We start from the raw sequence: 19,038 nt of genomic DNA, 5'->3' as shown, positions 1-19,038 counted from the left end.
AGGTAGGTGTGATATAACTAAACAGAAAAGGTGTCGGTCAGTAGAAGGACTGTAGTACCAGTCTATATACCTGGCCTACCTCTTTGGCATGTGAAGGTGGTGATAGAGCAGATCGTTGACGTGCCTCCTTGTCTCGAACTCCGGCCGCAGCGTTCGCCCGTGCCTGTTTCACGCTGGCCTCAAGCAGTTTCTGTACCTTGGCTGAAGCCTCTTTCTCTTTCTCCACTTGGGTTCGCTTCATTATCTTAAGTTGCATTTGTTGTTGTTTCAGGTTTTCCTCCAGCTGTCGTTTCAAATACTCCTGCTGCTTTTTATACTCCTGTATTACAGAATATTACAGAAAACATTCATCAATGGTAAAAACACATTTTGTTGTTGGACATTGGGCTAAATAATCATATCGTAAATTATCAAAATTATTCTTGGAATTTATAATCAAATAATGAGTCAGTTAGAACATATAGGTCAAATGAAATCCTGCTGTTGGCTATTGTAAGGAAAACGTAAAGCACATTTTTGAAGTGTAGTTAACATACTTACAGTGTGTTAACAAGAAAGTGGAATTCCAAAATCTCACATTCTTTTACACTAATTCCTACCTTTAAATAGGTCAGAAATTTTACATAAGGAGGTGTACCTTGATGACCTCTAATTGTTGCGGAGTGGGTGTCGGCTCATGTTTGGGAGGGCGACCCCGACCCCTTTTCATTGGTTGCATGATGGATGGTTTAATGTTCTGAATGGGTTTGTTTTGAACACGTTGTCTGATCTGGTCTGCAATCAACCTTTTCTTGGTACCATCGATGTGGATATTTGGTGAACCTGTGTTTCTGTCATCCATTGAACCATTACCACCCTCATCGTTGGAATCCTGGGCAAAATAAAAAAGCTGATCAACATCTAGGGAAAAATCCTATCACTTTTCAGAATGAGATCAAATAAATGATAACTACAGATACAGATTTCTCCTAGATCCATTTAAACAATTTATTAGCATCCAAGGAAGAATATATAGGTGGTTATAGATACTGTAAGCTGTCCTGGGTTACCTCAACCTTTTGGACTGTAGGAAGTCTAACACTGATCATTTGGTACCTACCAAATCCTTGTCGTTTCCAAGGCGCCCATTCCCAGTGAAATCCTCGTCGTCGTCACTGCTGAGACAGGGACTTGCTAGAGACCCGTTGGAGGGATTGTCACTTTCATATAATGTGGCACCATTTTCTAATGTCTGCAGATCACGAAACATTTAGTTAGGATAAAGATTCTCGGTCCCCAATGCTGTGATTTTACTAGACACTACAGTTCACACCTATGACCTACATAACCAGAATACTGATCACTTTTAATTCTTCTTTGTTGCAGACATTGATGTTGATCTCATACAAAATTTATCATTTTTTTTTTTTTTTTCATCTGATGATCTGGAGAATTCATACAAAGCTCTGTTGCAAGTCTAATTATAATGGTGAAATTTTCCGAACACCAAAAATGTCGACCTTCTCATTGATTCGGTGTTACCCTAAAAAGATTTTTGCAACACAGGCCTCAAAGAAATTCAGAAATTTTTTAAAATGTCTCAATCATTCCATACCGCAGAAAGTTATTTATTTCTTAAAACCAATGTGATTATCTTCATCCATCATGACTACAAACCATGACCATGAAGACTTTCTGATTACCTTAAGCGACTCCTTATGCTTTGTTGAAGGCGATAGGGATACAGCTGCTGATGAAGATGAGGTTGCCGAGGGAGATGGTGAGGCTGACTGGGATACGGTGCCATTGGCTGAACTTTTAGGTGAGGTGCTCTGTGTGAGTAAAGAGGTAGTGTACGTCTTGGACGACAAATGTTTGGATGATTTCTTGAATTTTCCTGATAACAGACTGACACCTGTCGTCCCAGACACCATTGTAGTAGGAGAAGGTCTGCTAGAGCTGGTGCTAACAGTGGAGGTGGTTGCTAGTGTGGTTGTAGCCTTAGTAACGGTCGTCTTGGACGAGGATGATCGGGATAACTTGGATGATCTTGATGAGGATTTAGAAGACTTTGGTGAATGTTTTGATGGCGATGATTTTGAACTTGAACCTGTGTAGACAAAAGTTTTACAATGTTCATATACAAAGATGAATTTACATTTTATTTAACTACAGTAAATACATCTTATCTGAATAATCAATTTTATCCTGAATCAGTGAAATGATTTCACAAAATACTTCTCCTTCTATTACAAAAAGAACAACTGTACGTAACTAAGTAAATTGCTTCATCTTTCATTTTCAGCTTCATTTCACTTACCAACATAACAAATTCACCGTCCTGTATTTTACACCGATTTAACAATATGAACACAGAGAAAAGATTTGTTTTCTTTTTTAAACATTAAAACATCAAACTTACATAAAGTCCTATTAAACACAACATATGGGTCAGATTACACAGGACCTCAGAATACATAAGCCATATTTCTCAAAGAAATTGCACAATATTGGTTGTATTAGCTAGAGATCAGATTTCATCAATTTCAATTCTTGATCTTACATTTTTAATAAAAATACTGCAAAAATATTAAAACGATAACCAATAAAAGCAACATGATCATCATTACATGCCATCTGTACAAGTCAACACTACAAATAATGATTCTATAAAGCCATCTTAAAAAACATTCATGGGAAGTCGAGTCCACAACTGTGTAAATAAATATACATGCAAAACTTGATAAAAAGGGGAAAACACCAACTCTAAAACAAAATTAAATCTCATTTATCTAATTATCTTCTCCTTTCACATCTTAATATATGAGGATAAGGAAATGATGTGTACACTAAAAAAGCTCAGAAATTACACATGCAGAATAAAAACAACATTGAAATAACCTCCCTTGTAATATTTTTTGTTGATGCAAAAATATGAAGATGGGTCAATTTCTTCTTGAGATAGATAATTAGACTAAAAAACCATATTGACCAACTTTGAAAATAAATAAGAAAAAATACTTTTAAAAAGTCAGTGAAAATAAAAAAATCAAATCACAAAATAGTTGAATGTTCATCATGCAGGCTCATACTGGGGATCATCCAAGCACTATTAAAAAGGGAGACAACTGCTTACTATTATTAACAGTTTCAGATTTATTGGAATCAGGTATTGCAATATTCAACGGAGCCCCATTAGGACTTGCACTCAGACTCAAAATAGGACTCTGTAATAGCGTGGCCCCTAAAATAAACAACACATCTAGTCATCAAAATAGGACTCTGTAATAGCGTAGCCCCTAAAATAAACAACACATCTAGTCATCGAAATAGTACTCTGTAATAGCGTTGCCCCTAAAATAAATAACACATCTAGTCATCAAAATAGGACTCTGTAATAGTGTGGCCCCTAAAATAAACAACACATCTGGTCATCAAAATAGGACTCTGTAATAGTGTAGCCCCTAAAATAAATAACACATCTAGTCATCAAAATAGGACTCTGTAATAGCGTTGCCCCTAAAATAAATAACACATCTAGTCATCAAAATAGGACTCTGTAATAGTGTGGCCCCTAAAATAAATAACACATCTAGTCATCAAAATAGGACTCTGTAATAGTGTAGACTCAAAACTAAACAACACATCTAGCCATCAAAATAGGACTCTGTAATAGTGTAGACTCAAAACTAAACAACACATCTAGTCATTGAAAGAGGATTCTGTGATAATGCAGCCCCAAAACTAAACAACACATCTAGTCATCAAAATAGGACTCTGTAATAAAGTGTAGCCCCTAACTTATTGGTATTTAGAGAGGGAAAATCAGATTAGTGGCAACTGGATAGTGAGACCACCAGATTACTGTGACATAATATCAGCACTATAAGCTTAATGGTGACTGGATATTGGAACAGTCAGGGGACTGGACAGTAGTTCAACCAGATTAGTGGGAACTGGAGAGTAGGTCAACCAGATTAGTGGTGACTGGAAAGTGGGTCAACCAGATTTGTGGTAACTGGAAAGTGGGTCAACCAGATTAGTGGTGACTAGATAGTGGGTCAACCAGATTAGTAGTGACTGGAAAGTGGGTCAACCAGATTAGTGGTGACTTGAAAGTGGGTCAACCAGATTAGTGGTGACTGGATAGTGGGACAACAAGATTACTGGTGACTTGATAGTAAGACAAACCAGATTAGTGGTGACTGGATAGTAAGACAAACCAGATTAGTGGTGACTGGATAGTGGGACAACCAGATTAGTGGTGACTGGATAGTAAGACAAACCAGATTAGTGGTGACTGGATAGTGGGACAACCAGATTACTGGTGACTTGATAGTAAGACAAACCAGATTAGTGGTGACTGGATAGTGGAACAGCCAGATTAGTGATGGATGGATAGTGGGACAACCAGATTAATGGTGACTGGATAGTAAGACAAACCAGATTAGTGGTGACTGGATAGTGGGACAATCAGATTAATGGTGACTGGATAGTGGGACAATCAGATTAGTGGTGACTGGATAGTGGGACAACCAGATTAGTGATGACTGGATAATGGGACAACCAGATTAGTGATGGCAGAATATTGAGGCAGCCAGTTTAATGGTGACTGGAAAGTGGGACAACTAGATTTTTGGTGAATTGATAGTGGGACAACCAGATTAGATATTAAATTGTCAATCTTGGTAATAAGAGCCTATATAAAGTGTTAAAGATTGCCTTGCTTGACCTTTTGACCTTACCTTCAGTGGAGGTGAGGGATGGGGGGAAGTGACCAAACGCACCCTCGGATATTCCACTGAACAGAGAGGACACTGGGAAGGCTGGATGGTGTTGCAGCAATGAATACGCGCTGGGCATGTGTGGCATGTGGGCTAAATGAGCGCCGAATGACAACCCAAATGGGGACATACCTACAAAGTGAAGAACAACAAAAATATTGACATATCAACAGAATCTTGATTCAAACTCAGATTCCATGAAACTCGGGCAAAATATGCACAAAAGAGAGATTTACAGACAGACCAATGAAAAAATACATGGAGGAAAAGACCAGATAAAATGACTGTACTGAAGAAGTATTTAAAGAAAACCGGTTAAACACTCCCAATCAATCAATCTGTTTTACTTCCAACACTGCATGGGTACTTGCATTTAAAACTTGAACTTCATTTTAAGAAAACACATTCATGTTTGAACACTACTCAAGCCAGCTGTTCAAATTTCCAAAAGAGAGTTATCTCCCCTAAACTGAAGTGATCAAAATGTTGCACAGAGGCCTCCGAAACTACATCACATTAAATGTTAGCAACATTATCATCCCACTGATAACAGCGTTATGCATCTTCATGAAATATATTTGAGAAGAAAAAAACAATATTTCCATATATAGGATCAATGTTTCTCCACATTGGTGATTCTAGAAATGTTCCTTTTGAATTATCATTCTACAGTAAGCCCAACATACATTAACAATCATACCTCTAATCAATTTATGTAAAACACAGTAAGAAAAGTTTCAATATGTTAAAATATTCACTCATCTATTCTGCTGTTGTACTATAATAATTGACAATTTTCATGACTGTCACCATTGATAACTTTTCCTGGATTTTCTTCCTTGATAATTTTCCCATAATGATTTTTCCCCTATCATTTTCCCATAATGATTTTTTCCATGATTATTTCCCCTTGATGATTTTTTCCTATCTTTTCCCCATAATGATTTTTTTCATGATCATTAACCAATAATGATTTTTTTTCCCCTGATCATTTCCCTGTGAAGATCCTTCAACATTTTTCCTTTGTACATTCATGATTATCTTCAACCTTTTTTTTATTTTTTCTTCAATGCTGATCTACCCTTTGAGATCATATCAATGACTCATTAGCTAACCTTTCTGATTTATTCAATGATATTCTCTCCTTGTTAAATTCTTTACTTATTATCTCCCCTTGTTGATTTATTTAATTATCTCCCCTTGCTAATTCTTTACTTATTATCTCCCCTTGCTGAATTATTTACTTATTATCTCCTCCCCTTGCTGAATTCTTTACTTATTATCTCCTCTTGCTGAATTCTTCACTTGTTATCTCCCCTTGCTGAATACTTTACTTATTATCTCCCCTTGCTTAATTCTTTACTTATTATCTCCCCTTACTGAATTCTTAACTTATTTTCTACCCTTGCTGAATTCTTTACTTATTATTTCCCCTTGCTGAATTCTTTACTTATTTTCTACCCTTGCTGAATTATTCCATGGTTTATAACCTCCCCAAACTTACCCATCATATTGGCTGCATTATCAAAAATGTTTCTGCCAGACCCCGGAGAGTCCTTGTCACCTTTATCCATGGCAACAGACTCCCTATCAACAATCTGTAATCAAACAAGAAATAAACAAATTCACTTCAAGTAATGTAGTAGGACCGTTTATATAAAATTGGCTCTTAAATATTATTCATCATATCTATTTTTTTCAAAATACGAATTATCTATTTGAAAGCAAATGTGAAAACATAATATGTCCTGTAAGTAATTGAATTTGATTTTCTACAAACAAGTATATTTACAAGACGAGATTTTAACCTGCATTTCAGCCACACAAACCTGATTCATCACTGACCCCACTGACTTAAATGGGCAAACAGGCCTGTTTAACCTAATTCATCACTGACCCCACTGACTTAAATGGGCCAACAGACCTGTTTAACCTGATTCATCACTGACCCTACTGACTTAATGGGCCAACAGACCTGTTTACCCTAATTCATCACTGACCTCTCTGACTTAATGGGCCAACAGACCTGTTTAACCTGATTCATCACTGACCTCACTGACTTAATGGGCCAACAGGCCTGTTTAACCTGATTTATCACTGACCCCACTGACTTTAATGGGCCAACAGACCTGTTTAACCTGATTTATCACTGACCCCACTGACTTAATGGGCCAACAGACCTGTTTACCCTAATTCATCACTGACCTCTCTGACTTAATGGGCCAACAGACCTGTTTAACCTGATTCATCACTGACCTCACTGACTTTAATGGGCCAACAGGCCTGTTTAACCTGATTTATCACTGACCCCACTGACTTAATGGGCCAACAGACCTGTTTACCCTAATTCATCACTGACCTCTCTGACTTAATGGGCCAACAGACCTGTTTACCCTAATTCATCACTGACCCCACTGACTTAATGGGCCAACAGACCTGTTTACCCTAATTCATCACTGACCTCACTGACTTATTGGGCCAACAGGCCTGTTTACCCTAATTCATCGCTGACCTCACTGACGTAATGGGCCAACAGGCCTGTTTAACCTGATTCATCACTGACCCCACTGACTTTAATGGGCCAACAGGCCTGTTTAACCTGAAAGCTGCTTAAGAGTCATCTCCCTTTAATAACTTTCCTGAATTTATTGATTATCAAACAATTATCTTTTGTAGTTCCTTGATTTGTTTGAAGATTTGAAAACAAAATTGACAATGCAATGCACTACTAACTTATGCATTTTATATAATCACTGCATTTTCTTCGTAAAACATGTTTGACTAGGTAACTGTTAACATTGCCCTGTGTTACAGGAGTTTTTCCTGTGTATATACAGTTATATATTAAACATAGACATGTTTTTAGGTCATGTGTGTATCTGTACTTAACACATGTATACCCTATAACATAGATATAGTGACTCCAGAGTGTACACAGGGAATACATTTGTACATATATTTATATAACAATCAACACTCATATACAGACCACAACTGATCAGTGAAAACCCAAAATAACCCAAGTAACATCGAATATTGTGTAGTTTGACTGTCCTAAATCTCTGTTATATCTATCAGTGTTATGTTATGTAGTTTGACTGTCCTAAATCTCTATAATATCTATCAGTGTTATGTGGTTTGACTGTCCTAAATCTCTGTAATATCTATCAATGTTATGTAGTTTGCCTGTCCTAAATCTCTATAATATCTATCAGTGTTATGTGGTTTGACTGTCCTAAATCTCTGTAATATCTATCAGTGTTATGTGGTTTGATTGTCCTAAATCTCAGTAATATCTATCAATGTTATGTGGTTTGATCGTCCTAAATCTCTGTAATATCTATCAGTGTTATGTGGTTTGACTGTCCTAAATCTCTGTAATATCTATCAATGTTATGTGGTTTGACTGTCCTAAATCTCTGTAATATCTATCAGTGTTATGTGGTTTGACTGTCTTCAATCTCTAATACCTGTCAGTGTTGTGTGGTTTTAAACCAAGTTATGCCAACACTTTCTAGCTAGCTAATTCAGTATATGATAATTGTTGAACAGTCATGGTTTCTTTGTGTGTTTATTGTATCATATAGCCTCTGACAAACGGACCTAAAATAGCACCAAGCCTCGGAGTAAGTCAAGAATCTCTCATACCAAACAGTGACATCTCTGATTCACATAATACATGCTTTTCTCTATGCAAGTTTTTAATGCTTTAAATGAAAATGCAGATAACTAGATATTGATAATTCATCTCCAGTTTGTTCACAAATCTAAATTATTAATATGAGCAATACAATAATTCCTTTTTATTGATTATTTTATTTGTAAACTGTAGAATACCAAATATTCCACTAAATAAACCTTACCATCTGTAAACTGTAGAATCACAAAATATTCCACTAAATAAACCTTACCATCTGTAAACTGTAGAAACACAAAATATTCCACTCTGTAAACTGTAGAAACACAAAATATTCCACTAAATAAACCTTACCATCTGTAAACTGTAGAAACACAAAATATTCCACTCTGTAAACTGTAGAAACACAAAATATTCCACTAAATAAACCTTACCATCTGTAAACTGTAGAAACACAAAATATATGAACAATTCACTGATAATTCTACAAAAAATCTATAAAACTATGTCACTTAAAAAACGTGTGGATACTGAATGGTAAGCCAGGGAATGACGAAACATAAGTTACAAGATACCTATGAGTCAAACGTCATTACATGATCTTACTTTAAGCATCATAGTGGTTACTGTATTTTCCGAAATTATAAGCCACAGATTTTTCCCTTGGCGATCGGGTGTGCGGCTCATATACCAGGACTGCTTGTGGACAAAAAAAAAAAGCTAGAATGAATGAAAAAAAAATGAAATGTATTATCTAGATATCGATTCTGGACCTGTATATATTTCATAACGACCATTTTGTCAAGGCATATCCCATGCACTATTGACCTCCGTGACCACACACCCTGATAATTTTGGTTGCTGTAACATGTCACGATTCCAGAAAGAAAATAAAAATAGTGATTTAAACCAAGGATACCAGTACACAAGACGTTGGTTCCAAGTTTTCTACAAGTACCTGTCCCTCACATGTTTGTGACTGAAATAGATCGTCTCAAACCATCATTTGCAACCGTATACAGGATGATTTTAAGATTGAAATAAAAATGACATTCTTATGGGTTTAATTAATCATACTTTCTAATATGAACAACAATAATATCTTCTGAACTTTCATGGTTGCTTTGGAAGCCATAGCGGAAGTTTACATTAGCCGATTGCATCCTCGGATCGATAGGTCATCAGGTCAAATTCTAGAATGACCCTCATGCTTATTTACGATAAGAATGGCTTTGTGTAATTTTGTCAGTATGTAAGGGCCTTCACTAATATCTAACAGTACAGGCACTGATGGAGATAATTAAATTGCAAACTTATATTCAATGTTTCACTGACGATCTTGATAAATTGCCTTCCGTTCTCCGTTTTATTAATGCACTTTGGTCAACAAAACTGTCACCACATCGTAAGAAAGAAGCAGCTTATATTCCGATGCAGCTAATATGTGGATAAAATCGAAAAAGATAAAAAAAAAAGTGAAAAATTCTGCGGCTTACATACCGTTGCAATTCATAACCCCAAAAATAAAGGAAATTGAACAACCAGTAAAAACAGACAGCCTGTCTAAAGGTACAAAAGTTGGTACTTTGTGTATCCGTGGAAACTGTCAATTCATGAATACAAAATTTACAGGAACAAACCTTTTGAGGAGGTTAGAGCACAAATTTGAGAAGTCACAAACCTTAACTGGAGGTCATAGGATAAAGTTTGACATGTCACAAACTTAAACAAGAGGTTAAAAAACGTCACAAACCTTTACAGGAAGTTATAGGATAAAGTTTGACATGTCACAAACTTAAACAGGAGGTTAAAGAATGTCACAAACCTTTACAGGAGGTTATAGGATAAAGTTTGACATGTCACAAACCTTTACAGGAGGTTATAGGATAAAGTTTGACATGTCACAAACCTTTACAGGAGGTTATAGGATAAAGTTTGACATGTCACAAACTTAAACAAGAGGTTAAAAAACGTCACAAACCTTTACAGGAGGTTATAGGATAAAGTTTGACATGTCACAAACCTTTACAGAAGGTTATAGGATAAAGTTTGACATGCCACAAACTTAAACAAGAGGTTAAAAAACGTCACAAACCTTTACAGGAGGTTATAGGATAAAGTTTGACATGTCACAAACCTTTAAAGGAGGTTATAGGATGAAGTTTGACATGTCACAAACTTAAACAGGAGGTTAAAGAATGTCACAAACCTTTACAGGAGGTTATAGGATAAAGTTTGACATGTCACAAACTTAAACAGGAGGTTAAAGAATGTCACAAACCTTTACAGGAGGTTATAGGATAAAGTTTGACATGTCAAACCTTTAAAGGAGGTTATAGGATGAAGTTTGACATGTCACAAACCTTTACAGGAAGTTAAAGGATAAAGTATGACCTTTAAGAAACCATTAGGGGAGGTCATAGGACGATGTTTTACAAATCTTTAGAGGAGGTTAGAGGAGATTTGAGAAGGTTAGAGAGGTTAGAGGGATTAGAGGAGGTTAGATGAGGTTAGTTGAGGTTAGAGGAGGTTTGAGGAGGTTAGAGGAGGTTAGAGGAGGTTTGAAAAGGTAAGAGGAGGTTAGAGGAGGTTTGAGAAGGTTAGAGAGGTTAGAGGGATTAGAGGAGGTTAGATGAGGTTAGTGGAGGTTAGAGGAGGTTAGAGGAGGTTAGAGGAGGTTAGAGGAGGTTTGAAAAGGTAAGAGGAGGTTAGAGGAGGTTAGAGGGATTAGAGGAGGTTAGAGGAGGTTTGAGAAGGTAAGAGGAGGTTAGAGGAGGTTTGAGAAGGTTAGAGAGGTTAGAGGGATTAGAGGAGGTTAGATGAGGTTAGTGGAGGTTAGAGGAGGTTAGAGGAGGTTAGAGGAGGTTAGAGGAGGTTTGAAAAGGTAAGAGGAGGTTAGAGGAGGTTAGAGAGGTTAGAGGAGGTTTGAGGAGGTTAGAGGAGGTTTGAGAAGGTAAGAGGAGGTTAGAGGAGGTTAGAGAGGTTAGAGGGATTAGAGGAGGTTAGAGGAGGTTAGTGGAGGTTAGAGGAGGTTTGAGAAGGTTAGAGGAGGTTAGAGGAGGAGAGTGGGTTGGAGGTATCCAGCACAGGTATTTACTACCTCCATTTATTCTTGTAGATTAAAATATAAAAATGTCAATACCCTTATCCTTTCACTTTTGGGGAAATGATCAAGGAAAAATCAAACACAACCATTACTATCTGTAAATCGTTCATGTATACTTAACAGACACAAAGTAAGTGAGATTTTTGTATTCTGATCACAATATCTGTGTGGCCTGTGGATATATATTATGTATGATATGAATTAGGTCGACATCTGCACTCACAAGTGTATTTTATAAGTGTGCTTTTCAGAGCTAGTAAAACTGTATTTATGTAAATCATTAAAAACAATGTGGCTGGTGTATAATCACTTCTAGACTTTCAGCGACTAGGAAATGTTAGGCAACAGTGTGTATACACATGTATAATTACTTGTAATCCATTTCATTACAAAGTGTCTAAAATTTCCATAATTCAGGATTTTATAGGACATCATCAAAAGCAACAGACATCTGAACTACATTACATAAACTTCACCCGTAAGTGTATACAATATTACCCAGTTTCCAAACCCATGCCATTTTTGTCCCAAACTCCCTCACCAGCCCTGATACCTCCAAACCCTTCTCCCAAACTCCCTCCCCCACCCTGACACCTCCATCCCCTTCTCCCAATCTACCTTCACCACCCTGACACCTCCGATCCCTTCCCCAAACTCCCTCCCCCACCCTGACACTTCCAATCCCTTACCCAATCTCCCTTCACCACCCTGACACCTCCAATCCCTTCCCCAATCTCCCTTCACCACCCTGACACCTCCATCCCCTTTTCCCAATCTCCCTTCACCACCCTGACACCTCCAATCCCTTCCCCAATCTCCCCTCACCACCCTGACACCTACCACTCCCTTCTCCAATCTCCCTTCACCACCCTGACACCTCCAATTCCTTCCCCAATCTCCCTTCACCACCCTGACACCTCCAATCCCTTCCCCAATCTCCCTTCACCACCCTGACACCTCCAATCCCTTCCCCAATCTCCCTTCACCACCCTGACACCTCCAATCCCTTCCCCAATCTCCCTCCCCCACCCTGACACCTCCAATCCCTTCCCCAAACTCCCTCCCCTACCCTGACACCTCCAATCCCTTCCCCAAACTCCCTCCCCCACCCTGACACTTCCAATCCCTTCCCCAATCTCCCTCCCCCACCCTGACACCCCCAATCCCTTCCCCAAATTCCTTCCCCCACCCTGACACTTCCAATCCCTTCCCTAATCTCCCTTCCCCCACCCTGACACCTCCAATCCCTTCCCCAATCTCCCTTCACTACCCTGATACCTCCAATCCCTTCCCCAATCTCCCCTCACCACCCTGACACCTACCACTCCATCCAACATCTCCTAAGAACTCTAATAGGCAACATTTGCTCAAGTATCACTGTCACCAGTGTATCGTTTCTGTTTACCAGTCTAAAACTACTGAGATGCTGAGAAAGACAAGAAATTGATTTATCAATTCTATCTAATGAGAATATCACATCAGCAAACCCACAATGGGTCCAGATACACAGCTTTATCTGCAGGAGATACAGAACACCACTATACAAATGTCTGCACAACTACAAAAAAACAAAAACCCAACAGAGAAAATTCTCCAAGAACCAACATTTAATAAGCATGTGTATGTTGTTATTCATCTACTTATTGTTGGTAGTAAACAAAGCTTCTCAAAATAAAAAAAAATAGAAACAATTCCTGAAGAAGGCTGCCAGTATAGTAGACAATAGATAATATGCTGCTTGGAAACCTTCCTTCAGGAGTTATTTTTCAGTTTTGTTAAACGGTAAAAATCAAACATATCCCCTATCAAGAAACCCACTGGTTAGCAATAAAGATGTTTCCTACCATGATGATTAACGATAATGTTATTCAAGACCATAGTTTGGACCGTGTGAGGTAAAAAGAACAATTCTCCATCCAGTCGGCCGGGTATAACAAAGTTAGGGCTCAATAAGTGATATTACAGGATTTTAGACTCAACTCTCATATATCTCATATCTAAAGGTCAGTAATTGCACCGAAAAGAATTAGGCTGCCTGGCTTTTTTCAACACTTGGACATCCGATGCCCTTTTCAGGACTGTCATACCCAGACTAACACAATTGCTTAAAACCAATTTGTCGTTGATGAGGACGATCTCACTTTAGCTGCGGAGCACACTTGAATCGGAGCTGGAGAGATGGTTCTCAGTAATGCCTATCTCAATCAATAATGATAATGCTGTAGATTCATCTGAAAATATTTTGTTGTGTTCTCTACCAGAAAAACATCCAGTTGTTATAATTCTGAACTGGGCTACAATGTTTCCTTTCAAATAGTAATCTTTTGTAGGGTCCCATGAGACAAGTTACCATGCCAATAAGCATTACCTTTTTAAGTGAGCCATTTTAACTTTGAATTAAGATTATGTATAAATGACCTTCTAAGCACAATTCAAGGTCAAATCCTAATAGATCCAAGACGCCCAGAATATGTTTATCAAGAGAAGCGATAACTAACAAGAGATGACATCATGATACATTTTGATGACATATCTGTAATCTCCCTGAAAGAAGATATGCAAGCAAGCTTACTGAAGCACCAAAATCCTCTCTAGGACTTATCACAACCTTACTTCCACCACCCCCTACCCCCCAAAAATAAACAGTTATCACAACTGACCTCACTGAAAGATCTTAAACACGTTGAGAAGCTGTCAGAAAGATCCTAAAAACCTACTGAATATTTAATTATTATTACCAAATGTCATGTTAAAAACATTTCAATATTTATTGGCCACCTGCCTGAAATGCAAATTAGATGTTGTCACCATGCTAATAAGACATTAACTAATGCAAGATGTTTTGTATCCTTATCACCCTTATAAATACAACGTAAAACATCGCACGATATAAAACTACCTTATCAGTCACTAGTAATGAACCAAAATAATAAAAAAAAAATAGACCAAAGTCATGAAATCAATTAACCAATGCCAAAATTGAAAAAAAAATTATCAGTAAGATACAAGAATGACTTATCCTAGCTTTTCCTTAACTCAGAAATGGTAAGATCATTTGTAATTCTTTATTAAAAGAGTTCATTTTCTGATGTTTTACAACAGTCTAGAAAGACATTAATCAGTGGTATTTCATAGGCAGAAATACAAATATGAAAAGTGTAAAGTTTCTATATAAGTCATATAAATAGGTCCAATTCAGATTTTCATATATTTCTAAATATAGGAACAAATAATTTACCCTATTTTACTGTAAATACCTAAAACCAATTATAATAAAAATCAATCGATTATGAAACTGGAATCAATTCCAATCACTAGTTCACACCACTACACACAACCACAGACAGCCTCTAATGACAGTTTTTATCCAGTTACTCTTCATACATTTGTACTCTAATAACAACAGTTTTATCCAATTGTTCTTTATAGACAGGTGGTCCCTAATGACAAGTTGTTTTATTTATAGTTAAACTTTGTATACAGGTGGTCCCTAACGACAAGTTGTTTTATTTATAGTTAAACTTTGTATACAGGTGGTCACTAATGACAGGTACTTTTATTCTCTGTATACAAGTGGTCTCTAATGACAGGCACTTTTATTCTCTGTATACAGGTGGTCTCTAATGACAGGTACTTTTATTCTCTGTATACAGGTGGTCTCTAATGACAGGTACTTTTATTCTCTGTATACAGGTGGTCTCTAATGACAGGTACTTTTATTCTCTGTATACAGGTGGTCTCTAATGACAGGTACTTTTTATTCTCTGTATACAGGTGGTCTCTAATGACAGGTACTTTTATTCTCTGTATACAGGTGGTCTCTAATGACAGGTACTTTTTATTCTCTGTATACAGGTGGTCTCTAATGACAGGTACTTTTTATTCTCTGTATACAGGTGGTCTCTAATGACAGGTACTTTTATTCTCTGTATACAGGTGGTCTCTAATGACAGGTACTTTTATTCTCTGTATACAGGTGGTCTCAAATGACAGTTTTTATCTTATTGATTTTGTCGGACAGGTGGTCTTCATGCTCCAGGTTTCTTTGTAAACAGAAGTTTATAGTGCATGTTTCCTTGCCTCTACAGAGTTTTCTCTGAATTAAACAGTGTAGCAGTAGGAAACAACAGCAATATATATGTGACAATGTACTGTAGAAATCAATAAATATGAGGGATATTATGAAACTGGATATCCATATAAAAGTTAAGGTCATGTTGCTATCAGGAACGTTAGTATAACCATGTTTAAAGTTTGGCAGTATAGGCTGTGTAGAACATCTTCTGTATCAGCACACTAAGTAATTACAATACACAGAATCAATCAAGCCGTCACTTCGCTCCATATATGGTCGTCCCACTCATGACCACAGTTCAGCACTGCCAGGAAACAGTGGCACAAGTGACATGATATAAAACCCTCAAGATGGCGGCAGGTTGGTGGGATCAATACAGTCAACATCCACCACAAAATGTCTTTTTCTCTTATTGATTAACTTGACTTAAACCATTATTTTCATGTTAGTGGTCTGTGCTCATCAAAACAGCTATACCACATAGCTTCGTGATAAATGATATCTTTCTCCAGTTCGGCTCCAGCTAATCAGGCATCTCCCCACATGGCCTTTTTTTATTTCTTTTTATAAAATCCAATGCGGTGTTTACATATTGATACTAAAATATCTGACATTTCACAGGAAAAGGTTTGTTTAAAAGATTTGTGTAGCTAGATGCACAACAACACTACCTCAGGAAACATCACTTTTCTTTTTTTTTGCCACACAGGGATCATTTTAGTAGTTTCTATATCTTACAGCGTAAAATTTCTACCCTTTTCCTTCCACTAACATTTAAAAGCCATTAATTCTTGTAAACTGTATCTCTATTTCTCCTATCAAATCATAAAACTGTATTAGAAACATTAAACTATAACAAACTCACTCCAGTAAATAATAGATATAATGTTACGGTCATACAGTAGATATAATGTCACACAGTAGATGTACAGTCGTCATACAGTAGATATAATGTCACACAGTAGATGTACAGTCGTCACACAGTAGATATACAGTCGTCACACAGTAGATATGTCACACAATAGATGTACAGTCGTCACACAGTAGATATAATGTCACATAGTAGATATAATGTCATACAGTAGATATAATGTCACACAGTAGATATAATGTCACACAGTAGATATACAGTCGTCACACAGTAGATATAATGTCACACAGTAGATATAATGTCACATAGTAGATATAATGTCACACAGTAGATATAATGTCACACAGTAGATATAATGTCACACAGTAGATGTACAGTCATCACACAGTAGATATAATGTCACACAGTAGATATACAGTCGTCACACAGTAGATATAGACAAGACAAAATAAATAGAAAGTGTTTCCATAATGGATATACAAAACCAAATTGTCATAAAACCTTTAGATAACCTGTCACAAATTTATTGATTTCTGAAGGCAGAATCATCGCTGGCTGGCGTAATTCGCTGTGCTGTGATCTGCGTTGTGGGATCGGTCCAGCGGGCTGCGGTATCTACTCTATGATTATGTGTTCACTAGACACAATGATACACAATTCCCATGACGATTGGAAATCTTTTTGATTTTAACATTATAACAGACAATTATTCAGCACTGTACACAGAAACACTCAGTTCTATCAAACCCATAATCTACAGATCAATTTTTCAAAATCAACTCGCAGTGTGTGTCTACTGAAAGCTAATAGTTAACTTTGCAGCAGAACCTCAGCTATAACATGGTGGTAGATATTGGAAATGTAAATAAAACTAAAATGATATAGAACAGTGCTGATGACTTTAAGGAGGTATAGTGTAGCGTTTTGTCTGTACAATAAATCTTTTCTTGCTAGAGCTCACTACTTCTTACATTCATCATCCATATCCAAACACATATTGCATGTCGTTATCAAATTACCTCACAATTTTATTCTTTCTTTCAAAATTCTTTTCTTTTTCCATTAATGATCTTTTAACCAACTCATATAACAAAAAAAGACAACACAAAAACCAGAAGCTCACGGGATCACAATCTGTTTTCTAAGAACTGCAGACACATTCAGAAATGAAATATTGCTCAAATGAATTGAAGTTTGGCCAGGAAAACCTCTCTTTTGTAAACCTTTTACTAGTGAGAAGCTAAATCTTAATTTGATAAAAAAAAAAACCCAGGTATTTGGTTGATGAAACTATACACAATAGGAGTTGCGTTGAGATGGTGATGTGCTACCACCTGCAGTGTACAGTCCTAGGTTATAGTATTATGCTACATACTATCAAATTAACATATTAAGCACAGTGTAAAAATGTCCGATATCGACATTCAATAGAGGCAGATTTAAACAGCTAGGATTATTCACACACATGATAACCAATGCTGGTAGTAGATAAAACACGGTACACAAGGTCACCGTACATATGTATACAAGTGCTATAATATCTATTTATTTACATGTATTTAGGGCAGATTTCTCATTTACCTGAGTGTAGCGTTAGCAGTGTTGTTAGTCAATATATACCTGTGTAGGTAGATATATTCACAGACATGTCTGCTTACTTGTATATTAAAGGTTAGTAGCGTCCATGATGTTTAGTACTGTTATAAAAACAACAAGCACAGACATCTACCTATAGGTTTTAAAATTGTAATCTAACTGTATGTTTAAAAACTGGACAATTACCTGTACGTTTTTAAACTGGACAATAACCAGAATGTTTTAAAACTGGACAATTACCTATATGTTTTAAAACTGGACCATAACCTGAATGTTTAAAAACTGGACAATTACCTATATGTTTTAAAACTGGACAATTACCTGTATGTTTTAAAACTGGACCATAACCTGAATGTTTAAAAACTGGACAATTACCTGTACGTTTTAAAACTGGACAATTACCTGTATGTTTTAAAACTGGACCATAACCTGTATGTTTTAAAACTATAATCTCACTGTATGTTATAAAACTATAATCTCACTGTATGTTATAAAACTATAATCTATCTGTATGTTATAAAACTATAATCGATCTGTATGTTATAAAACTATAATCGATCTGTATGTTATAAAACTATAATCGATCTGTATGTTATAAAACTATAATCTCACTGTATGTTATAAAACTATAATCTATCTGTATGTTATAAAACTATAATCGATCTGTATGTTATAAAACTATAATCTATCTGTATGTTATAAAACTATAATCTATCTGTATGTTATAACACTATAATATATCTGTATGTTATAAATGTTATAAAACTATAATCTCACTGTATGTTTTAAAACTATAATCTCACTGTATGTTATAAAACTATAATCTCACTGTATGTTATAAAACTATAATCGATCTGTATGTTATAAAACTATAATCGATCTGTATGTTATAAAACTATAATCTCATCTGTATGTTATAAAACTATAATCTCACTGTATGTTATAAAACTATAATCTCACTGTATGTTATAAAACTATAATCTCACTGTA

At 36.4% G+C, this 19,038-nt stretch overlaps 1 protein-coding gene across 1 annotated transcript in view; it reads right to left on the bottom strand.

The window, feature by feature from the left end:
* LOC132550886 (bromodomain adjacent to zinc finger domain protein 2B-like) overlaps positions 1-6,337 on the bottom strand; it is a 42,830-nt gene extending 36,493 nt beyond the window's left edge. Inside the window, exons 1-7 of the mRNA XM_060214984.1 lie at positions 6,268-6,337; positions 4,725-4,895; positions 3,116-3,223; positions 1,683-2,089; positions 1,100-1,231; positions 638-871; positions 80-319 (exon numbers count right to left, since the gene is read on the bottom strand). Of these exons, the coding sequence (XP_060070967.1) occupies positions 80-319; positions 638-871; positions 1,100-1,231; positions 1,683-2,089; positions 3,116-3,223; positions 4,725-4,895; positions 6,268-6,337 (1,362 nt within the window). The remainder of the gene's footprint in view (positions 1-79; positions 320-637; positions 872-1,099; positions 1,232-1,682; positions 2,090-3,115; positions 3,224-4,724; positions 4,896-6,267) is intronic.
* Positions 6,338-19,038: the final 12,701 nt, after the last annotated feature.

Source organism: Ylistrum balloti, unplaced genomic scaffold (assembly GCF_031769215.1).
Source record: "Ylistrum balloti isolate Yb309-2 unplaced genomic scaffold, AGI_CSIRO_Ybal_v1 Utg370156, whole genome shotgun sequence".
Lineage (NCBI taxonomy): Eukaryota > Metazoa > Mollusca > Bivalvia > Pectinida > Pectinidae > Ylistrum > Ylistrum balloti.
This window is presented reverse-complemented; position numbering and strand designations above follow the sequence as displayed.